Source organism: Macaca fascicularis, chromosome 13 (assembly GCF_037993035.2).
Source record: "Macaca fascicularis isolate 582-1 chromosome 13, T2T-MFA8v1.1".
NCBI classification, from domain to species: Eukaryota; Metazoa; Chordata; class Mammalia; order Primates; family Cercopithecidae; genus Macaca; species Macaca fascicularis.
In genome coordinates this window covers 89,248,499-89,273,223 of record NC_088387.1, presented here as the reverse complement: position 1 = coordinate 89,273,223, position 24,725 = coordinate 89,248,499, and the positions used below count along the sequence as shown (strand labels likewise).

The 24,725-nt window shown below is 45.5% G+C and overlaps 1 protein-coding gene across 12 annotated transcripts in view; it reads left to right on the top strand.

The window, feature by feature from the left end:
* Positions 1–10,369: 10,369 nt before the first annotated feature.
* The window catches only part of LTBP1 (latent transforming growth factor beta binding protein 1), a 445,837-nt gene continuing 431,481 nt past the window's right edge, over positions 10,370–24,725 (top strand). For 9 of the 12 annotated variants that reach the window (XM_074011984.1, XM_074011983.1, XM_065527194.2 and 6 more), the window contains exons 1-2: positions 10,371–10,989; positions 12,055–12,125. In XM_074011984.1, the coding sequence (XP_073868085.1) occupies positions 10,493–10,989; positions 12,055–12,125 (568 nt within the window). In that variant the 5' untranslated portion in view covers positions 10,371–10,492. Of the gene's footprint in view, positions 10,990–12,054; positions 12,126–24,725 lie in introns of all 12 variants that reach the window. The other 3 variants (XM_074011979.1, XM_015433801.4, XM_065527196.2) reach the window with 1 other exon arrangement.

Here is a 24,725-nt window from a genome sequence, read left to right as displayed (position 1 = left end):
TCCCCATTCTTCATTGTTGTTGGTTTTGAGATAGGGTCTCACTCTGTCACCCACGCTGGAGTGGTGGTGGTGTGATCACAGCTCACTGCAGCCTCGACCTCACAGGCTCAGGTGATCCTCCCACCTTAGCCTCTCAGTATACCTGGCTAACTTTTTGTGTTTTTGGTAGAGATGGGGTTTCATCATGTTGCCCAGGCTGGTCTTGAACTCCTGAGCTCAAGCGATTCACCTGCCTTGGCCTCCCAAAGTGCTGGGATTACAGACATGAGCCACCGTGCCCAGCCTGTTTTTTATTTGTATAAATTTAAGGGGCAAAACTGCAGTTTTGTTACATGGGTATATCGGGTAGTGGTGGAGTCTGGGCTTTTAGTGTGGCTGTCACCTGAATAGTATACGTTATACCCATTAAGTAATTTCTCATCCTCATTCTTGGTTCATTAAAAAACAACTGGCCCGGCCGGGTGCGGTGGCTCACGCCTGTAATCCCAGCACTTTGGGAGGCCGAGACGGGCGGATCACAAGGTCAGGAGATCGAGACCATCCTGGCTAACACGGTGAAACCCCGTCTCTACTAAAAGTACAAAAAACCAGCCGGGCGAGGTGGCGGGCGCCTGTAGTCCCAGCTACTCGGGAGGCTGAGGCAGGAGAATGGCGTAAACCCAGGAGGCGGAGCTTGTAGTGAGCCGAGTTGGCGCCACTGCACTCCAGCCTGGGCGAAAGAGCAAAGACTCCGTCTCAAAAAACAAACAAACAAAAAAAACACAAACAACTGGCCCTCAAAAATGTCTAGGGAATGGTGCACAAATGAATGAATGAGTCAATGGATGAATGAATTAATCAATCTCTAGACCCTTGACAACTTAAGGATCTTGGGCAAGGTTTATGCCCTTGATAAACAAACAAAAAAAAGATAGTCAGCAGTTTTCTTATTGCTGACGTAGGCATCAGAAGGTACACAATCATTCATTGAACAAACACTGAACCTTCACTATGAATTGCACACCGTGTTACACACGGAGGATATGATATGCAAGGTCTCTGCTCTCAGCACAGGCAGGCCACCAGAGATGAGGCATGGAACGTAGTGTGGCCACAGGAAGCTTCATCTGGGGCTTTGGCCAGTTGCTCGTATGTAGGGAATAGAACATAGGGAGGCATACATGGATAGAAGATACCCTTTCTAGGAAGTGAAATGGGAGTGCAACATCCAGGTCAAGGATTGGGAAGGGTTAAGTGTAAGGTTCTCTGGCAGCCAGGAGATGTAACCCGATCCCTCTCAGCGGTAGCTTTTTAAACCTGGGCTTTAAAACCGGGAAACCTGGAGGAATCACAAGACACTGGGCTGGTTTTACTGGTCTCCCCTCTCTGTTTAGAAAGACAGCTCTTGCCTTGCATAGCTAACGTTTCTTTGGTGGTGAGAGGGACTTCTGTATATTGCTCATTTTATCTGTATGATGATGATTTGTACTAGTTGCAATTCTAAGACTATGTCCTGGTCTCTAGAAACAAGGAAAGTTGAGAGCACAACAAAAGAGAGACGTTTTAAAAGCACCGACTATTTTAATGACATAATTCTGTCAATATTACAGTGTTTAGACGCAAATACAACAGGATTCTTTGTACAGAACTTTTCAAACCATTAATTTAGGATTAGGAAACTCCCCTCACTCCCCCGAGGGCCACTGCTTGATTCAGTTAAAGCAACTTAATTCAGGTTAGGGTGAAATTTAAGCAAACTCCATTGCTTAGCAAAATGCTGCCTGAAAACAGCTAAAGACAAGTCAGAATGTCCCTGAGCAAACCTCAGGCATTATTAACCAAGACCTGCCTTAATTCTGGGTTGTCTCATGATGAGCAAGGAGAAAAAAGTGTTCCCCTGCTAGAAGTATTCTATGTCTATTACAAAGCATCGATTGCGTGTTCAATGGCCATAAGAGAATGGATAATATACATGATAAGAGTTTGGAAGAGAGAGTAAACTGAAGTTAAGGGCATTTCAAAGGGCTTCATGGACGAAAGGATCTCGAATTCCAATTGAAGGAGAAGGAAGACTTAGTTGAGGAGGTGAGAGAATTTCAGAATGGTATCAAGGGAGGCTTGGAAGCAGGAATTTGGGTGTCGTATTTCTACAGACTAGTAACTGATCAGGGTCTTTTTTTTTCCTTCCAAAAAGAGAGAAGAAAAATATTAGGTTGATGCAAAAGTAATTGAGGTTTTGTAACGTAATGGCGAAAACCGCAATTACTTTTGCGCCAACCTAAATAGGTAGAGAAATGTAGTTGGAACAGAAGGTTCGTTTGAGGATGTCACCCAAGATTAGGTTGAAAAATTAAGAAGGAGGCAACCGGTGATGGGCCTTAGGTTTTAGAAGAGCAGACAAGGCCAGGATTTGATATGTAGAAGTGGAATAGTATTCTTTCTCCTCGTTTTCTTCTTTACTTTCAGGTTGCTTTGGTCACTATATAATGTCTGCCTCAGTTTGACGGCAGACAGATTATTGGGGAAAAAAAAATAGGATCAAGTGTTAAACTCAGGCAGCATCATGTTCTAGTGCTATTGGATGAAAATTCTAATGTAGACAAAAGATATAACAACTTTAATAACTCCCTGAAATTTAAGTAAAGAAGCAGTTCTAGGCTGGGCACAGTGGCTCATGCCTGTAATCCCAGCACTTTGGGATGCTGAGGCGGGTGGATCACCTGAGGTCAAGAGTTGGAGACCAGCCAGGCCAACATGGTGAAAACCCGTCTCTACTAAAAATACAAAAATTAGCTGGTCATGGTGGCGTGTGCCTGTAATCCCAGCTGCTTGGGTGGCTGAGGCAGGAGAATCACTTGAACCCGAGAGGTGGAGGTTGCAGTGAGTTTCCATCTCCAAAAAATATATATATATTAAAAGAAGCAATTCTAGCAACTCAACAACATGAAAGACACTGAAATTGAAGCAAAGCAGGAGGTTCCTTTTAAAACTGGATCACAATTTATAAATAGCTGTATCCAAATGGAGAGAACATTATTGCCATCCCGCACTCAAACAACCTTGCATGTGTCTGGGCACCTTTGAGCTGAAATTTAAGCAGGGAAACTAGTCATTGGAAAAATTCCCATGACTGAATGGAACGTCAAAGCTTGCTGGGAGCTGAGATGCACCACTGCACTCCAGCCTGGGCGACAGAGCGAGACTCTGTCTCAAAAAAAAAAAAAAAAAAAAAAAGTGTTTAAAACTGAAATATGAAAGTAAAATAAAACTTGGAGGCCTTCTGGTGATTCAAAGGCAAGTATTTCATAGATTTCTCTGTTGAGGTGCATCTCATTTTGGTGTGCATCCAAGTGTTTTCCAAGATGAAAAACTCCTTGAGAGCAGGAACATATTTCCTTTATGCCTCGTTGAATGCAGGCCAACAAGTGGCCTGATGAGGTTTGGAGGGTGTGAATGACAAGTGTAAATAAAATTGTGTTGACAGCTATTTAATTATCATGTAGTTTCATGTTGAATGTTCAAAAGTTCTGAATAAATGAGCATAACAAATCTCAGTGAAAGCTAAATTAATTAACACATTTTGGCTAGCTGCAGAGAGCCATTTCGCTGTCTCCAGGAGTCCCCACGGTGTGATACTCATCTTGATTATGTAAGGCAAGTGAGGAGGGGAAAGGAAAACTTTATTTTTAGTGAGTTCCCTTTTTGTTGATTGACTCCTCTAAATTTGTAGCAAGGCAGACCATGCCCCTGACCCATTTTCCTCTGATGGGTCTTGTTTCCCACCCTGTAGTTCCTTTTTTTTTTGAGATAGAGTCTCGCCTGTCACCCAGGCTGGAGTGCAATGGCATGATCTCAACTCAGTACAACCTCCGCCTCCCGGGTTCAAACGATTCTCCTGCCTCAGCCTCCCGAGTAGCTGGGATTACAGGCGCCTGCCTGCCACCACGCCCGGTTAATTTTTGCATTTTTAGTAGAGACGGGGTTTCACCATGTTGGCCAGGCTGGTCTCAAACTCCTGACCTCGTGATCCTCCCACCTTGGCCTCCCAAAGAGCTGGGATTACAGGCGTGAGCCACTGCTCCCGGCCTGTAACTCCTTTTTAATACCTGCTTCACATGCGATGATTTGTTCAGGATCTGTTTACCCCAGGAGGCTGCTGCTCCCAGTGGACAGGGTCTGTTATTGCCATGGCCGGGCACTGAGGGCCAGCACAAAGGCACTTGCTGGTCCAGGGGCAACTCTGGGTTGCAATCGAACAACATATTAATTCTAATTTCTCCATCTAAAATGGAAATCTGTTCTGAATTTTCTGTAAGTTTCTATGGAAGCTAGGTGAGGACCTATAGTTGTTCAATAAATGCTTGTTATATGAAAACAAAAGGGAAGGGAAGGGAAATGCTAGTGTAAACCTCATTTCTACTTGTTGCTCTATTCCTGGGGGTACGTCATCTTTTTCTGCAAAGCAGACCTGTTTCTACCTTTGCTCACACAGCTGGGTAGACGGACACTAACATTTTCATCACATGAGCCCACATGAGCCTCTGCTTTAATTCTGCATTTGTAAAGCTTCATGTTTTTTTTCTCATGGAAGCAGAGTCATAGGTGGAGGAGGTCACACATTTCTAAACTCCATCACCCCTACTTTTTTTTTTTTTTTAATGGAGTCTTGCTCTGTCACCCAGGCTGGAGTACAGTGGTGAGATCTCGGCTCACTGCAACCTCTGCCTCCCAGATTTGAGCGATTCTCCTGCCTCAGCCTCTCAAGTAGCTGGGATGACAGGCACCCACCACGACATCCGGCCTCATTTTTCTATTTTATTTTATTTTATTTTTAGTACAGACAGGGTTTCACCATGTTGGCCAGGCTGGTCTTGAACTCCTCACCTCAATTGATCTACCCGCCTCTGCCTCCCAAAGTGTTGGGATTACAGGTGTGAGCCACTGTGCCCGGCCCCCCACCCTTACCTTTTGATGAAATGGTTAAAAATACAAAACAGACTGTGTGAGTGAATAAGGTACCTATTTTTGAGCAGTCATGAGCTGAAGATTCCATTCTTGGCCTGCTGCTTGTGTAGGAGAACACGGGACTTCCTGTCCCTATCAGTCCCTACTACTTTGTGTGAGGTGTGGGACAGCCAGCCACACTGTGCTAGCACCTAATAAGGTTGCAGATTTAATTCTAGCCCAAATCTGGACAAATTGATGTTCAGGTTAGAGCTAGCTGATATTCAGAAAAGGCTGCCAGAATCCTAATGAGCAGCCTGAGGAAATGGAGCCATAGATTCTGTTTAAAATTCTTCTCTCCTTTCACTCCATTTTTTCATTTTCTCCACCTACTTCTCTGTCTGCTCCCTTTCTCATTCATTGCTTTCTGCTTCCTTCCCCTTTCTCCATTCATTCCTCTTCCTTCTTTGCCTCTATCCGTCTTTCTGCCTTTCTGCCTGTCTTTCCCTTCTCGCCCTCTCTCTCCTGCTTCCTCTCCTCTGACTTTCATTTCCCCCAGTCTCTCTCTTGCTCTTGCTCTGTCTCTCTTCCTTTTATCTACAGCCTATTGGCTTCTCATTTCTTTTCCTCCTCTCCTCCCATTTTCTTTCTAAGAATTTCTTGATGAACATGAAAGAGGACTAAAAGGAGCTCCATGAAATCCTTGCCTGGAAGAAAACATGGGTGGATGCTCTTCTGATCATAGGCAGCCACTAAATTTGATTTGTAGCTGATCTTAAATGTAGGAAAAGATTTTCAATTACAAAACCCATAAAGTGTAAAGATGAGGGAACCTGGCTGCGTTTTGAGTTTGACTAATGGTCTCAAAGCGCTTTAAAATGTTTGGCATTTGCCAGCCTTTCTTTCTTCTCCTAATCCTCAAACTCATGAGTTTTTATGGGAAACATAATCCTCTTTTCTGATTCATTTACACTTAGCTCATCTGAGTATTGTTTTGTAAAAACCATCTGAAGTCCAAGAAGTTTTATGAGATCTTTAAAGGCTTGTTTTTTGAACCAGGAAGTTGTGTACTGCCAATATAAATGGACCTTGAACTCTAGGGGGGTTTGAGTCCAGCATCCATAGCATTAAGCTGGGTCTAGAATTGGCAAAGGCCCATCCCCATGGCTGACAGAAACTGGGCTTTCACTTTCAGAATAATAGTGAGTTCAGTGTTTGGGATGAGTGACCATCTCAAATGATAGTACATGGGGTACATAACAGGTTTTTCAAGGATTATCTTGCTAGTTACGTAAATAGCAAGAGACTTATGTGGAAAACTGTGATTTTACTGGAGTCTCCCAACTACAGAGTAGGGCTGCTTGCTCATGTGTATATTTCCATATTAATTGTGTGTATACACGCACGTACACAAATGTGTAGAGGGATGGGGTTAACATTCACATTAGAGATTTATTTTTGTATTAAAAAATTTTTTTTTATTTTTAGTTTTATTAGTTTTTTGAGATGGAGTCTCGCTTTGTCGCCCAGGCTGGAGTACAGTGACACAATCTTGGCTCACTGCAACTTCCACCTACAGGGTTCAAGTGATTCTCCTGCTTCAGCCTCCTGAGTAGCTGGGATTACAGGCACGCACTACCATGCCCAGCTAATTTCTGTATTTTTAGTAGAGACGAGGTTTCACCATGTTGGCCAGGCTGTTCTCAAACTCCTGACCTCAAGTAATCTGCCTGCCTTGGCCTCCCAAAGTGCTGAGATTACAGGTGTGAGCCACTGCACCTGGCCTTTTTTTTTCCTTCAGAGTTGGGGTTTCACCATGTTGCCCAGGCTGGTCTCAAACTCCTGAGCTCAGGTGATATGCTCACTTTGGTCTCCCAAAGTAGTGGGATTACAGGTGTGAACCACCATGCCCAGCCTCACACTAGAGGTGTTTTTTTTTTTTTTTTTTCCTGTGGTTTTATTTCAGAGATGATCTGATTGTGATATATCCAAATCTATCATAAGGCAGGTTGTAATTGGGTTGAAGATTGGTGTGAAATGCCCACCTCTCCATTGCTGTGGGTTGAGAGGAAAACTGCATTATGTATTTTTTAATGGTTAAAAAACATTTTTTCTGCAGAGCCAAAGAGCATGGTTAAGGTCATTTCTCTCCCAAATACTAGGATCTCAGGCAGAGTCCCAGGTCTTCTGGAAACTGAGGCTCCAAGAGGTGAAATGACTTGCTCAAGTTTCCATGGGAAGTTGATATGGTTTGGCTGCGTCCCCTCCCAAATCTCGTCGTGGATTGTAATCCACGTGTCGTGGGAGGAACCGGGTGGGAGGTAATTAAATCATGGGGGTGGTTACCCTCATGCTGTTCTCCTGAGAGCTCACTATCAGATGGGTTTTTAAGGGTTTTCCCGTCTTTTGCTTTGGCACTTCTCCTTGCTGCCACCATGTGAGGAAGGACGTGTTTGCCTTCCCCTTCTGCCACGATTGTAAGTTTCCTGAGGCCTCCTCAGCCCTGCAGAACTGTGAGTCAATTAAATTTCTTTCCTTTATAAATTAACCAGTCTTGGGTATGTATTAGCAGCGTGAGAACGGATTAATACAGAAGTAAAGCAGGTAGAGCCCAGCTCCCCAGAGTCCCCATCCAGGCTGTGCCCTCCACAGGTAGCTGCCACTTATTGCCCAAAAGCAGCTTTAATGCTTGCCATCTGTCCATCTGGGGCCTGGGAGTGACCCACTAGAATAGCCGATCCACCACTGAAGACAGGTAGAGCCTGGAGGGATGCTGTCCTTTACTCTTTCCTGAGCTTTCCCCTGTCTGACATCTCTCCTCTCCTGTCCTGGCTCTGCAGAATGTTGTAGCTATGCTAATCACCCTCCTCCCCACCTCCATCTATTTCAACTGCTGTTACGGAATCCCTACCTGAGAGGTAAGAGCTCTGTGAACTGATCTGAGTTTCAGGTAGGAAATATTTTCCCTACATGTTGGTGAATTTTCCATAAGATGACAAAGAATTGTGGGCTGTACTATGATACAGGCATCATACAAATCAGGTCCTCCCCTGAGAGGTCTATCATAATCTCACAGTGTTGCTTCATTCAGTTGTTGTTTTTCGTTTTTAAGCTTTCATTTACATCTTCTCTCCCTAACAAGAGAGGAAGTTTCTTCAAGACAAGGGCTTTATGCCTTGTGGATCCTTTGTATTTCCACAGCCTCAGTGCCTCCTTCAGAGATGGGGTAGGTATTTATTAGCTTCTGTTGCATCCTTCATACAGAACCTGGTGCTGAGAGACAGCTGCTTCTGTTTTGTTTGTTTGCTTGTTTCTTTTTTTTTTTTTTTTTTTTTATTTTTATTTTTTTTGAGACGGAGTCATGCTCTGTCGCCCAGGCTGGAGTGCAGTGGCCGGATCTCAGCTCACTGCAAGCTCCGCCTCCCGGGTTCACGCCATTCTCCTGCCTCAGCCTCCCAAGTAGCTGGGACTACAGGCGCCCGCCACTTCGCCCGGCTAGTTTTTTGTATTTTTTAGTAGAGACGGGGTTTCACCGTGTTAGCCAGGATGGTCTCGATCTCCTGACCTCGTGATCCGCCCGTCTCGGCCTCCCAAAGTGCTGGGATTACAGGCTTGAGCCACCGCGCCCGGCCTGCTTGTTTCTTAAGACCAGTCAAGTACAGTACCGAGAAGAGGGGAAAGAGTAGAACAAGGAATTGGATCTGTAACTGACTGTGAACAGTCAATTGAGGTAACTCATTACCTTCGAACCAACCTGGGAGGCAGCCTTGTGACTCACCTCAGTCCTCAATCTTCTCAGCTTGTTCACTTTGGCCTGGCTCAGAGGCTGACCTAGAATGATTCTGTCTAGAAGGACCCTGGATGTTCTTAGAGACACAGACTTCTGGGGCTAGAAGGGACTTTTCATCCAATTCCTCTGTGACAGAGGAGGAAGTAGAGGTTCGGAAGGAGAGGTGAGCTGCCTGTGCTCCTTTAGCTAAAGGCAGTGTTAGGACTGGACCTGAGGGCTCTTCCCTCCAGTCCAGCGCTATTTATTCCATGCAGTGCCTCTCAAACCATGTTCTCACAAGCAGCCAGTGCTCAGGCAGCTGGACTGAGGCCCTGCCTGCCAAATCAAATATTGGAGGTCCAATGTACAGAAAAAAAAAATTAATTAATGGGTTAAGTTTCCTTAGGGTTATTTTCCATTAATACTTCTTAAACCATTGTCACCTGTTATTGTCTACTAGCCAATGCAAGAAGGCAACAAAACAAAAGGATAAGCCACAAATAAATAAGAACAAGAACAACCAAAGCCTTGGGAACACACCATCATTCTTAAGTTAAAGGCTTTAAAAAAAAAATAAAAATAGAAGAAGACTGCTATGACTATGGACTTTCTATTGCATTCACATAATAAAATCATGCATTCTACTAGCGACATTGTTTTGAATTCAAATGCTAAAAGTAAATACGTCATTATTTCATGGTTTTCCCCAAAGAGTACTATTCTGCCATCTCTCTTAATGGGTCAGGTCATCTACAAGTTGGGTGACACTGTCGGATTACGGTCCGGTGAATTGATTCGTCTTTATTGAAAACAAATGGCTTAGGGTTGTCAGGGATCCTGAACTCTAATCCTGTCCTAAAGGCCCAGGGACAGGGCTGTCTCTGCGGTTGTCTCTATCGGTTCTCCCCGTCCACGCGGGCGCCCTCTGCTGCCCGCTCTGCACTCCCATTCCTGCCAAGCGAGGAGTAGGGTACCAGAGGCTGCAGAACGAGAAGCAGCCACGGGGACTTTACAGCCCCACAGGGAGCCATCTAAACGGTCTCCGATGGAGACCTCAGCGCGCCCAGACAGCCCTTTCTGGGGCCCGATTTGGTATTTGAATTCAACCCCGCAGCAAGTATCCCAGCAAACACGGATAAGAAAATGCCGGGGCTTCCAAACAATATCAAACGCATAGGTCTTCTGCAAGGACAGGACCGTTGAGTAACTTTGCTGAGCCCTTTGTCCTCTCCCGGGACACAGAACCGGGGCGTGGGGACCTCCACCTCGGCGACCCACGGGAGCAACCCCTGTGGATGTGGAGGGTGGCGGCGCGCCTTCAGGCTCCTCACACGCCTTCCCCAATTAGGATCTGCCGCCTGACGTCACGTCTGCCGGAGATTGGCTGCTCAGGTCTGACACTCGGGGCCACGGGAGAGAAACTTTTAAAAGACTTCGCCGCCGGGGCTGCCTCAGAGTGTCCCGCGCGCTCTCGCTCGCTCTCGGCCACCCTCGCCGGGCCCCGCCGCCGCGCGCGCTGCACCCCCGGTCGGGCGCGCGGACCCTCACCTTGCACTGCCCGCTCCCCTCTCCCCTCCCCGCTCCCCGGGCTACGCGCTCCCCACCCCCACGCCCGCCCCCTGCTCCCCGCCACAATCGGCCGGGGTCTGGGGCCGCTCAGCTGCCCGCAGAGCCTTCTCCCGCCTTTCCCGAGCTCTCGGCAGCTCTCGGGGGAGCCTGAACGCGCGGGGAAAGGCGAGCCGCACGGCCGGGGGAGGGGGCCGGACCGCGCGCGGCCGGTCGCGCCGGCTGGGGCCCGCGATGGCGGGGGCCTGGCTCAGGTGGGGGCTCCTGCTCTGGGCAGGACTGCTCGCGTCGTCGGCGCACGGCCGGGTGCGGAGGATCACCTACGTGGTGCACCCAGGCCCCGGCCTGGCAGCGGGCGCCTTGCCCCTGAGCGGGCCCCCGCGTTCGCGGACCTTCAACGTCGCGCTCAACGCCAGGTACAGCCGCAGCTCGGCGGCTGCGGGCGCCCCCAGCCGCGCCTCCCCCGGGGTCCCCTCGGAGAGGACCCGGCGCACGAGCAAGCCTGGCGGCGCGGCCCTGCAGGGGCTCAGACCGCCGCCGCCGCCGCCGCCGCCGGAGCCGGCGCGTCCCGCGGCCCCCGGCGGGCAGCTCCACCCCAAGCCCGGCGGCCACCCGGCAGCCGCCCCGTTCGCCAAACAAGGCAGGCAAGTCGTGCGCTCCAAGGTGCCGCAGGAGACCCAGAGCAGCGGGGGCTCCAGGCTGCAGGTTCACCAGAAGCAGCAGCTGCAGGGGTAAGCCCACACCCCCTTCCGCCCGCCAGCCTCGCGCGCGCCGCCCGCTGAGGGACCTGCGGGGTCAGGACCACTCGGAGCCTGCGGTGGCCGGGGCGCTCGCGCGCGGTGGGTCGGCTTTCTCTCCCCGCCTCCGCCTGCGCTGAGCGCCGCGGGAAGAGCGGAGTGCGGGGAAGCCCAGGGACTTTTACTGACGTGAAACTCCGAGTGCATTGTTACCGAGCTGCGGGTAAACACAAAAGGCATTTCTGCCTGGGGCGTAACCTTCTGCGCGCAAACCCAACTGCTCCTAGAAGATGGGCGTAAACTTGAGGTCACTACAGTTTAATCCCTCAGCATCAATTAAACTGCAACTGAGTTTTAATTTTGGTCTAGCTAATGAAAAAAATGTTTCGAGGGCAGGCTAGCCGTAAAGATCCAGCTCCTGTTCTGCGGCCTGGAACTTTTCAGCATCAGAGAAATCATGGGCTTGGACTTCCTTGCACCTGTGGAGTCTGCTTTCCTGTGGTGGGGTGTCTTGGTATTGATAAAAGTTTTGGTTGGAATGTTTCTGTTATTGGGCGCTCATAGTCTCTTCCCTTCGTGGGCCTCCTATTTCCCCCAGTTCGTCTCAGGTTGGGGTGTAGGGGAAAACTTGTTTTGCTTAGTTGGCATGTTTTTTTCAGGGGTGATAGCAGGCCATGTGACCTCACTCCTTTTTGGACAGTTCTCTCTGAAACTCATTTCCAATTTAAAATGTTGGCCCAGATAATAGAAAAAAAAATAATTGGCGCTACTGTAATTTGGGGGTGAGAAAACCATTTGTTGGGCCCTTGTCCTCCCTTCCTGTATAGGCCTAGGTTATGCAGGCTTTTTGGTTCTCCCAGCATTCCCTGATATATGTATGGGCCTTGCCCCTCTGCTTGGGCAGCTTTGGGTTGGGCATCCAGGGTACCTGTTAGGACTCTGTCTCATCCAAAGGGTTGCAGAAGCTGGAGGCTGGCCTTTCTGGAACATGCTGGAAGCTTGGGTTCTTGGGAAGGGAGTCTTCCTGCTGCTGGACTCAGCGATCTTGCTTTGTTTCAGGGTCAATGTCTGTGGAGGGCGGTGCTGTCATGGCTGGAGTAAGGCCCCTGGCTCCCAGAGGTGCACCAAACGTAAGTTGCCACGTTCACAGTGGCCCTGCACAGTAGGCAAAGTTGGGGGGGGGTGTCCACATGGGGGCATCTCATAAGGGCCACTTGAAAGGGCTCGGGGGAAGTTGAAGTCTGAAATACGATCCATCCATTACCTGCAGGCTTCATTACCACCTAGGAAGGGCTGGGTCAGGGTAATGTTAGTATCAATGCCAGCAGCAATGCATTGCATCCAAGATTTCTCTGAACTCAACAGAGATATTCATCACTCTGGCACATCTGTGAATCAGGAGCTAGGAAAAAATTTCCATTTGAGGATATGCCATATGGCAGAACCAGTGTAATTAATTTGAACATGATACCAACAAATGAAAGACATTCTTTACGGTGATGGCAGGAGGGGATTGGGGAGTAGAGGGCCCTATTCTGGAGTAAAACATCAATAGTTTTTATAGCTTCCTGAAAACAGCAACCAGAATCCTTCATCCTTGAGGCCTGATGGTTTTCTAGAATGCACTTCTCTGCTGCTCTTCAGAACTGATGGGTGGGGTTCTCTGCAGTGCTTCTGCAGTTCACATGCATGCCCAGCAGTATTTTTTTTTTTTTTTTTTTTTTTTTTGAGGCGGAGTCTCGCTCTGTCGCCCAGGCTGGAGTGCAGTGGCGCGATCTCGGCTCACTGCAAGCTCCGCCTCCCGGGTTCCCGCCATTCTCCTGCCTCAGCCTCCCGAGTAGCTGGGACTACAGGCGCCGCCACCACGCCTGGCTAATTTTTTTTTGTATTTTTAGTGGAGACGGGGTTTCATTGTGTTAGCCAGGATGGTCTCGATCTCCTGACCTCGTGATCCGCCCGTCTCGGCCTCCCAAAGTGCTGGGATTACAGGCTTGAGCCACCGCGCCCGGCCGCCCAGCAGTATTTTAAAAAAATGTGTTAATGATGCATATAGATTTGAGAACACTGGAAAATTTTTCTCCTATGCATTGTAAAGTTAAGGATCAGGTTAAATGTATTCTGAGGCTCTTCTTGATGAATTGATGCTATTGGGTGCTCATTGGACATAAAGGAGTCTTACCTTCCCCCTCAGAAAAAGTGAAGCATTCTTAGTTGTTCTTTGCATAGAGACCGAGGCATTCCTATGTGGATTGGAATTGTTCAAAATTTCTGATGCTCGGATTTTGAAATACAGGTGGATGAATTTAAAAAAATTTCGGATACAGTCAATCTAGTGGCCTTGTTTGTTGAAAAATGTCTTCAATCCTGAAGGAAACAGAAGGGCTTTGGCATAATGGCCTTACTTTTGTAAAAAGGTGAATGTCCACAGGTTTTATAATGTCTTATGATCAAGCAGGAATTACAGACGTGAACAGCCTTCTGACTATCAAATTCAAACCACTAGATCAGAAATGCTCAGGGTTCTAGGCATTTTAGATTAAGTCATAATTTTTCACTTTTAAGTTCTTAAATTATACTTGTCAGAAATGTGTTAGCATTTGTTTAGAATTTAGCATTGCTCAGGCCAAATGACATGCCCTCCCCTCCCCTCAGTAACTCATTCTGTCCAAAACCTGGTATGATATGGTTTGCCTGTAACATGGAGATAACTCATCCGTTACAGCACCAATGCAATGGGATATTGCTGTGTAAAGATTAAAAATACATTTAATCTTTATACTGGTGCGATGACTCACGCCTGTAATCCCAGCACTTTGGGAGGTCGAGGCAGGCAGATCACTTGAGGTCAGAAGTTGGAGACCAGCCTGGCCAACATGGTGAAACCCTGTCTCCACTAAAAAATTAGCCAGTAGACCTGGTGCAGTGGCTCACGCCTGTAATCCCAACACTTCGGGAGGCTGAGGCAGGTGGATCACTTGAGGAGTTAGAGACCAACCTGGGCAACGTGGCAAAACCCCATCTCTACTAAAAATACAAAAAAATTAGCTGGGTGTGGTGGTGTGTGCCTGTAATCCCAGCAACTGGGGAGGCTGAGGCAGAAGAATCGCTTGAACCCAGGAGGTGAAGTTTACGGTGAGCTGAGATCACTCTACTGCACTCCAGCCTGGGTGACAATGACTCTGTCTCAAAAAAAAAAAAAAAAAAAAAAAATACATATTACCCAGGCATGGTGGCGCATGCCTGTAATCCTAGCTTCTCTGAGTCAAGAGAATTGCCTGTACCTGGGTCGGGGAGATTGCAGTGAACAGAGATTGTGCTGGGCGGTGCAGAGACTCCACCTCAAGAAAAGAAAAGAATTCAGAGCAAGATTTTACAGATAGGCAGAAGCTCCTTGATGCCTGTTGGAGACAATGCTCTAAGGCTTTAATCAGTTTGCTTGGCAAATGCAGTTGAGTGCCCTCTCTGAAAAGAGGATAGGCCCCCATTTTCAGGTTGCCTGGGGATTCGGGGATCCAAAGATGTTCTAGAAGATCCCAAGATGCTCCAGATCTTGGGGAATCACCTCATGGCTTCCTGCTTCTCCAGGCAAGAGAGGCAAAGACGTGTGTGTGCCTAGGTTTAGCTGGGTTTGCTGCCTGGTAAACCAGAGAGAGATCACAGAAGACTGCTGGTCAGAACAATCAGGGTTGAAGTTACTTACAGGGCTCTAGTGGAAGTTGCTATATTAGTTTAATCTTACGATACCTACAACCAATGCTTCTAGCATTTGGCTTAAGTTTTCCTACCAGCTTCTAGGAGGTAGCCCTTGGACAACACCAGGATCTACGTGGTTCTCAGCATTCAGAAGATTAGCATTCCTGTACTTCCCAGTTTAACAAATGAATTTAGGTACAATTGCTAGAAACTTAATTCACAGCTTTCTTCAGAAATAATTGTGTTTTTAAAAGGCATGCTGGGGTAGTCAGCGTGCAGTCCAAAATAATGTATCTCTGAGATGGATATTTAAAATAGGGGACTTACTTTGCATGTGTCTGGGAGGTCCAGAGAGCTGAGAGAGCCTTCTACCTTCAGATGGGACCACTGGAGCTCCCACTGATGCTGTAAACCTTGTGTCCATGGCTGAGTAGTGTGATGCCAGGAAAGACTCCTGGCTTTGGGGCCAGAAGACCTGAATTCAAATGCTGAAACCCTCACTAGCTATGTGGCCTCGGGGAGTTCACGTGACCTGTCTGGCCTGTATTTTCCCATTCAGAAATGCCTATGCTAAAACCTTACCTTCTTTGTAGGATGGTTGCACATGTCAAGATGAAAAAAATGGGTATGAAGGCCTTGATGAAACCAGGAAGATTAATATTAGAGATTAGTGTTGGATCAAGCCAAGTAAATTCTGTCTGCTTTATCGATGACTTGGTTTTCTTCTGTTTGTGGTTTCCTTCTCTCACTTCCCTATTATGCTGAGATTGAACAATTACACTTGGGTATGGTTTATTACACATAAGAATACAAAAACCAATGATATGCCCACATGAAGTTCCCCCTTATAATAGTCATCATAAAATGTGCATATACATTTAAATGTATAACCCAGGATATCTTCTAATTGTCATGACACGTTGAAGATAATGAAGAATTTGAGTTTATATAGGTCATGTCCAATTGATGCAAAACAAATTTCTGTTTAAGAGATTGGAAGTGTTCATGTTGTTCAGTGTTTGCCTAATCCAGTGAAGAAAATAAGGTATCCCTTTGAGCAAGTCTGGATTGTTTTTAGTTATTGAAACCTAATTTAAATGGACCATGATCAAATGCTTCTGAAGACTAAAGATTTAGTGAACCTTAAATTGCAAATCAGAGAGATATGAACAAGCAAGCGGCAGACCCACACAGGGGCAAAGAATAGATTCGTGCACTCACCAAGGTGGTCCTCCGGGCTGTAGCCACCGAGTCACTATGTAGAGACGCCTGGTTGCATGTTAATGTTGCTTTTCCAGACACCCTTTGTGTGTGGATCCCTAGGAATTGAAATTATAGTGTGGGATGTGTCATTTTAGTTAATACTGGATGACGCTTGGTAGTGTTACCTGTTTTGAACAACAGAGATGGAGAGATGAACCACATTTCGACTCTTTCCAAGGAATTAACATTTAAAGGAAGGTTTTGTGGGTTAGGGACTTTGTCTTCCAAGTGGGGCATTAAACCCCTGATGTGTAACATTTTTGCCTCCTATCATTTTTGTAGTTTTTTTTTTTTTTTTTTCGTATACCCAAACTGAACCTCCCCTCATGGCCTCATTGCTGCTTCCAGTGTTTTCGCCCCCGTCTCAGGGTAAGTGCAGGCCAGACAGAGACATTGCCGGTAGGCTCAGCTTTAATGAGAACACTGGACATGGGAATAGGCAATACAAAAGAATGAAAGAGAGGAGAGTGAGGCTGGGCTGGCAGGATTATGGGGTAGAGAGAAAAGAGATGATGGCAGATATGAATCCAAAGTGGGTGCTTGGCACGTTGCAGGCCTTCCATACACGCATGGATGGTTCTTGCATTTACTGTTTAGCTTTTACCATGTGCCAGGTTCTATGAATAGAGGAGAAACACAGCCAGCTGTAGGGAGTGCAGGTCTGTTTTTACTCACTTAACTCATGGCACATCAAATGACTTGTTCTCTCCTTAGCAAGAAACAGAAAATCGATATTCCATTGCTTTTCCATTGGCATTCAGCCCATGCCTCTTTAGGGGAAAAAACCCAACTCTAGACATTTTCCTTAAATTATATGCAAAGGAGACAGAGTCACATGCACCCTTGGTGCCCAGAGACGCAGTGGTGGATGCCATCATCCAGGAGGGCGTGATGTGGCTGGAGTTCAGGTGACCTAGAGAACTCTCTCAGGCTGTCCCCCATCCCTCTTGACTTGGCATCGTGCTTGCCAAACTTGGGAGTCGAGCCCAGAGTGATTATATATATTTTTTGTGTGCCTGCTATGGCCATTGACAGCTGCTTTGCCAATAGATCTGCAGTGAGGTTTACCATGGCAACTGCTGGTAGGGCCACCCCAGCCCCCATGTGGGAGGGTCAGCTGGAGAATCTTGTTATGTGGCACAGACAACCTCGGTAAAGAGAGAGGAACCCAGAGGTCAAGTTCACACTAGGTCAAGTATGTGTTCTCAAGACTAGTTCAAATAAACATTTAGGAACCATAAATTCTACATTGTAATAGTGCTTAAACCTTCATGATGAAGCCCTCCTCCAGCCCGTGGGCCTGCTGAGCACACCACCCGCTCCCTGCCTGCTCTGCTTTATCGGAGTTTTTGCCGCCCAGTGAACCCTTGGCTTTTGGGAAGCCCGACTTGTTGAAAGCGCCTTTGACAACCACGGGGTTTTGCTGTTTCTGCCCCTGTTATTTGTTGTCTTGGATATTTCAGACGTACCCAAACATGTTTGAGAGCTCAAATTAAATTTTCCTAAAGTGCAGATTTTGCTTCCCAGTCCTTCCTAGCAATGAACAGAGGTGACTTGGAGTGCGAGGGAAATGTCACCACCCTTTTAATATGGACCAAGATCAGGTCTGGCAGAGAGGAGCTGCCGATGGGGCGGGGGTAACTTGTGTGGGTGCTGTGGAGCTTACAGAGAGCGTTTCCTTGATCTTCACACCCTGTGGGTGTCGCTGAGGCGGGTATGCTTTATTACTCCTATTCCCAACAGTGGGGCAGTGCTCAGATGCCACTGCAGATCTTGTGGCTCTTCCTACTGCCCTGGGATTCCTGGACATCCAGTGCTGTGACATTCTTTCTTGAGGTCTTGGTCTGAAAACTGTCCTGACAGCCCTCAGTCATCTGGATTGGCTTCTACTGCCTAACTTCACTTCTTGATTTTCCAAGCTATGTGAATTTTCTCGGGCTTCTGTAACAAGTTCCACAAGCTGGGTGACTTAGAGCAATAGAAATGTGTTGTCTCACAGTTCTGCAGTCCAGAAGCCCGATGTCAAGGTGTTGATGGGGTTGCTTCCTTCTGAAGGCAGTTCTAGGCCTCTCTCCTTGGTCTGTAGATGGCCATCTCTTCCCTGTGTCTTTATACATTGTCTTCTGTGTGTGTCTGTGTCCAAATTTCCCCTTTTTATAAGGACATCAGTCACATTGGATTACCCCTCACCCCCCGCAATGATCTCATTTTAACTTGATTACCTCTGTAAAGAACGTGTCTCCAAAGGTGGTCACATTCTGAGGTACTTGGGGTTAGGACTTCAACACTTTTTTTTTTTTTTTTTTGTAGGGGGAGTACAATTCAACTCATGATGTAAGCCCATGGATGCCTTGCGCACAGGCTGGAGAGATGGCTTTTGAGAGTTGGCTCATTCTGGGGGCACTTGGGAACCCTAGCAGCTGACCCAAGGATGGGTGGGCGGGACTTTGACTGGGCCGCTGCTGAACAGTCTGTGACTGTGGATCTAATTTGGTTACTTTTCTATTGCAGCAGCAGCTCTGGCTGCTCCAGGGGGTGATAGGAGAGATGAGGAATTGGCCACAGATAATTTTGGTGATGCCTCTGGCCATTTTTACTGGGGCTCTTTTAAAGAGATTCTAGATTAGTGTTTCTTACACGTGAATGTCCAGCGGGACCACTGGAAGGGTTTGTTAAAAATGTTAAAACTTGTTAAATTCAACGAATTGAATCAAAATCTTTGGGGGTTTTTAACAAGCATCCCAAGTTATGCTGATGAAGGTGGCCCACAGTTTGAGAAACTGATCCAGAAGGAACTCAATCCTGGGCAATATTTATGACCCTTTATGTGGGAATTTAAAGGCCAACCTCAATGCTTAACAATTTAGAGAAACCTCTCAAGGCAGGAACCCTCTAAACATTGGGATAGCTTGGATTTGAAGAATGTTATGTACAGTCAAAGACTGCCGCACATGCGGTTTTTACATCCAGTTTTTCTTTAGTTAGTTGAATGTTTAATATATATATATGTATATTTTTGCGAGAGCTGGAAATTTGCAGAATTATTGCTGATTACATAGAGTGCCTTTAAAAAAAGATTTAAACGCTTTGGAACACTTGGGTGTTTTTTTCCACTAAAATTTTTTTTTTTTAGTTACAAAATTTTTGAAGTACACACAAACATAGAAGCTGCCTATCAGGGTCATGTTTTTAAAAGCTCCCTGATGTGGTAGTTCAGTACAATGATTTATACATAAAGGAGAAACTGGTCTTATCTTTCTCCAAATGCATGTTTTACTAATGGTTTCCTGCTTTCTTAGTGGAGAGAAAATATTACATAATTTGTTGGTGTGACACAAATTGGTTGTTTTGGTACTTACGGAAAAATACATCAGGGCTGTATTTGCAAGCATACCTCAGATATGGAGGGTTCAGTTCCAGCAAATATCTCAATAAAGTGAGTCACACAAATTTTTTGGTTTCCCAGTGCATGTAAAAGTCATGTTTATACTATATTGTAGACTATTAAGTGTACAATAATAGATTATGTCTAAAAAGACAAGTGTATACCTTAATTAAAAATATTTTATTACTAAAAAGTGGAAAGATCATGTGAGCCTTGAGTGAGGCATCATCTTTTTGCTAGTGGGAGGTCTTGCCTTGATATGGATGGTTGCTGAAAGTTGGGGTGGCTGTGGCACTTTCTTTAAAATAAGAAAATAATGAAGTTTGCTGCACTAACTGACTCTTCCTTTCTTGACAACTTTCTCTGTAGCATGCAGTGCTGTTTGATAGCATTTGACCCACTGTAGAACTTCTTTCAAAATTGGAGTCAGTCTTCTCAAACCCTACTGCTGCCTTATCATCTGTTTATATAAAATTGTAAATTCTTTGTTGTCATTTCAACAATGTTCATAGCATCTTCACCAGTGTTAGATTCCATCTCAAGAAACCACCTTCTTTGCTCATTTATAAGAAGCAGCTCCTCATCTGTTCAAGTTCGAACATAAGATTGCAGCAATTCAGTCCCATCTTCAGGCTCCATGTTTAATTCTCTTGCTATTTCCACTACCTCTCCAGTGACTTCATCCACTGAAGTCTTGAACTTCTCCAGGTCATCCATTGGGGTTGGAATCAGCTTCTTCCAAAGAAGTATCCTGTTAATGTGGATACTTTAATCTCCTCCCATAAATCATGAATGTTCTTAATGGCATCTAGAACAGTGAATCCTTTCCAGAAGGTTTTCAATTTACTTTGCCCAAATCCATCAGAGGAATCACTATCTATGACAGCTATAGCCTTATGAAATGTATTTCTCAAATAAGAAGACTTGAAAGTTGAAATTACTCTTTGACCCATGGACTACAGAATGCATGATGTTTTAGCAGGCATGAAAATAACATTAATCTCCATGTACATCTCCATCACAGCTTACAGGTGACCAAGTGCATAGTCAGTGAGGAGTAATATTTTGAAAAGAACCTTTTCTGAGCAATAGGTCTCAACAGTGGGGTTAAAACATTCAGTTAACCATGCTGTAAACACATGGACTGTTATCCAGTCTTTGTTGTTCCATTTACAGAGCACAGGCAAAGCAGATTTAGCATAATTCTTAAGGGCCCTGAGATTTTTAGAATGGTAAATTGGCACTGGCTTCAACTTAAAGCCACCAGCTGCGTTAGCCCCTAAAAGGAGAGTCAGCCCATCCTTTGAAACATTGAGGCCAGGCCTTGACTTCTCAGTTTTCTTCAAGAACTTTTTCTTTACATTCACAACTTGGCTAACCGGTGTAAGAGGTCTAGCTCTTGACCTGTCTTGGCTTTCTACATGCCTTCCTCACTTAGCTTTTGATTTACAGTGAGAGATTTGTGAGTCTTCCTTTCACTTGAGCCCTTAGAGGCCCTTGTAGGGTTATTAATTAGCCTGACTTCAATATTGTTGTGTCTCAGGGAACAGGGAAGCCCAGGGAAAGGGAGAGAGATGAGGGAACAGTCAGTGGAACAGTCAGAACACACACAACATTTCTCAATTAAGTTTTCTGTCTTATATTGGGTACGACTTGTGGTGCCCCCAAACAATTACAATGGTAACATGAAAGATCACTGATCACATATCACCATAACAGATACATTAATAATGAAAAAGTGTGAAATATTATGAGAATTTCCAGAATGTGACCCCGAGACAGAAAGTGAGCATTTGCTGTGGGGAAAATGTTGCCAGTAGACTTGTTGCATGCAAGGTTGTTACAAATCCTCCATTTGTAAGAAACACAGTGTTTGCGAAGTGCGGTAAAGTGAAGCAACAAAAAATGAGGTCTGCCTGTATATGTATAAACTGATATGTGTCTGTTAATTTTCCCTGCCTGTTATGGATTGAGCACATCACGTAGAGACAGTCCATTAGGTACTGAAATTCTGTGCATACATTGCCATCGAGACCCCAAACTGTGTGGTTATAAGAAGGAAGTGCCACTGCTTTCTCCCCTCCTCTCCCTTCTATCTTACCTGCTTTTGTTGCCCTTCTCCTCTTCCTCCCCTTACTTGGTCTCAGTTTGGCTTTGAATGAGAGGCAGTATGGCTCAGTGGTTGGAAGTTCAGTCTTTGGAATTAGAATACGGAGCTCCTAATTGACCTTAATACTTCCTCACTGTGTGACCTTGGACAGTCAAGCTTGAGACCTGGAGCAGGGCTAAGTTAACTCCATTCACAAAATAGGAATAATGATGGTCTCTGTAATCATCCAGGGGCTTGCTAGGGGGCTGCATTAGGTAATACATTAAAAGTGCATAGAGAGCAGGGTCCCTGCACAGTAGTTGACCAAAATGAGCTCTCAGCACCTTTCATTTGTCTGCTCAGGACCACTTCCTCCTGGGCACCACTGCTTCTTCCATGTCCCTCTTCTGAGATCCTTGGGGGCTGATCCTGTTTGCTGCTCCCTAAGCAGACTCTGTTTGATGCTCCCTAAGCACTCTGATTTCACTCTTAGTTGGCTCTGGGTATGGCTGAGCCAGGTGGAAGAGGCATCTGTCCCCTCATCAGTGTTGAGCTCCTGGGAAGCAGGTCCCTTGCTTTGCCACAGTACAAGTGCCACAGTACAAATGCTACCTAGGAATAGAATAGAATTGAGTTGAACTAGCATCTCGGATTTTGCTGTGTTGCTAATGCTGTCCTCTAAATACTATAGAAAGAATGCTTTCTCTTGTCTTTGTTTACTCTCACCTTTTGGCAATAATTTCCACTTGCTTTTCTTTCCTGCATTTTGTCTTTGTACTTTTCCTTGCCCAGCAGACACTGCTGATTGTGACAGCTTTTTCAAGGGCACAGCACCTTACTCTGTTTCCTCCTGCCTTTGCTCTGTAAGGCTGCTCTGGCATGGCCCAAACTTTGAGATGACTTTTCCTTTCTCCCTGCCAATTTCACAGTCTTTCTGTTCAACATCATCATCTGATAGAGATTTGGGACTAAGTAAAATGAATGTTGTATGATTTTCCCTGTAATTTTAGATCCCCATATACTGCTCTTGGCCAACTACGCTATTCCCTGTGGCTTTTTTACTCCACCACATTTGAGTAATATTGTTGGCATGGACATAAGTAAACAGTTTGAAAGTGTCGTGTTTTGTAAACTAGAAGATGGATGGGCTGGTTTTTTAATACATGCTCTTGGTTCTGCTGGGCCAAAGGAAAGATGAATTTGGTCAGTGGATGGGAAGATGAATTGGAGGAAGGTGTTGCTATCCGAAGTTGATGTGGCCAACTTTACTGAACTGGTGAGATCATTATTTAGAGGTGAAAACTGAGTGGCTGGAGGTGACTGTTCAGAGGGATTTGGATAATGCAGTTAGACGGAATTTTTATAGAGGAGATAGCTTGCTACCAGTAAGAGGCCACCAACCAAAAATATCATAATAAAGTAAGGAAAATAGAAGGATAAGGATCTTTTGTCTTTGTAAATTTAAACATGGTTTTATTTCTTTGTGGGATTACGAGACAATTCCAATGTGGCTTTTAATCTTTCATGAACTTCATTTTATTATTGCTATATATATGTGTGTGTTTATATATGTGTGTGTGTATATATGTGTGTGTGCACATATATATATGTGTATATATATTTGAGATGGAGTCTTGCTTTGTCACCCAGGCTGGAGTGTAGTGGCATGATCTCAGCTCACTGCAGCCTCCTGGGTTCAAATGATTCTTCTGCCTCAGCCACCCCAGTAGCTGGGATTACAGGCATCTGCCACCACACCTTTTTTGTATTTTTAGTAGAGACAGGGTTTCACCATGTTAGCCAGGCTGGTCTTGAACTCCTGACCTCAGGTGATCTACCTGTCTTGGCCTGCCAGAGTGCTGGGATTGCAGGTGTGAGCCACCACACCCAGCCTATTATTGCTATTTTTAATTAAAATGTAGAGTCTCCATCCTCCCTTATGCATTTCATGTTCACACCATAGCAAGTAGACAGTTAACACTTAGCGTCTTCAAAATATGATTATTGTAAAAGCTATTTAAATTAGCCGAGACTTACCACTTTACCTTCATAAATCGTTTACTACAGTGATTCAAGGGTGAGGATACTCCTGCCTCTTCAATGGCTGTGAAACTTCAAGCAGATTAATGACCTCCTCTGAGACTTTTTTCAACCTTCAGATGGGAAGAGTACCCTCATCACACAACTTCATTCATGTTGTTGTTGTGAATATGAGGCATACAAGTCATCTTTGCTCCGAATGCTTGTCACATTGCATCGTAGACATTTATATATTGTCTGGCATTCCTGCTCTGTGAGGGTAGGGATTATACTATAGCCATCTTTTTGTCTTCAGTGCCCGGTAAGCATGTATACCTTATGGAATCAATGAATGAATGAATGCATGATTCATTTGTTGTACTTTCACCAAGCTCCTATATACTAGGTTTTGGTACACAGAGGGTGTTAAGATGACTTTTTCTTTCTCCCTGCCAATTTTAGAATCTTTCTACTCAATATCATCATCTGATAGAGATTTGGGACTAAGTAAAATGAATGTTGTATGATTTTTCCCTCTAATTTTAGATCCCCAAGTACCATGTACTTGAAAAAACTAAAACAGGGTCATAGGTTAGAGAGTGACAGGAGCTGGAATTGGAGGTGGGAAGAGGGCTGAAAGAAGGTCTCTATAGGAAGTGACATGTGAGGCCTGTGTGATATGAAAGGGTCTGAGAGAAGAGTATTTTAGGCCAACAGAACAGCTAGCACAAAGGCCTTGGAGTGGGGATGGGCCTGGCTTGTTGTAGGAACACAGGTCATTATTGTTGGGTTGTCAGTGAGGGCTCCTGTAACAGGCGATATGATGATAGGGTTGGATCCCAAGTCAGGTCTTACAGGCTGTGCAAGGCCACAGATAAGATAACAAGAGGAGACTGTACAATACAAGCACAGTCAACACGATTACTATACAACTCCAGTGCATACAGGTGTATTTTATTACTAAGAAATTAAAGAAAATAAAGGATTTAGTATTTTTTAAGGCATGGAAAAATAGCTTAAGTAGAAAATTCATTAGATCACTTTGATTGCATTTTTTATTGATGAGAAAAACTGCACACGGAATGCGAAGTCCCCAAGTCCACACACAAATTATTGTCATAGCCTGACCACCTACCTGGTGCCCAGATTGCCAGACCAGCCCTGTGCTGATTGGACCCGCCGGACCTCTGCCGAGCTCTGGTGGAAAGGCAAGACCTTCACCAGGGAGCTGCGAGGCTGCGGTTTAGGATGCAAGTGTGAGGGTGAAGAAAGCCAAGTCAC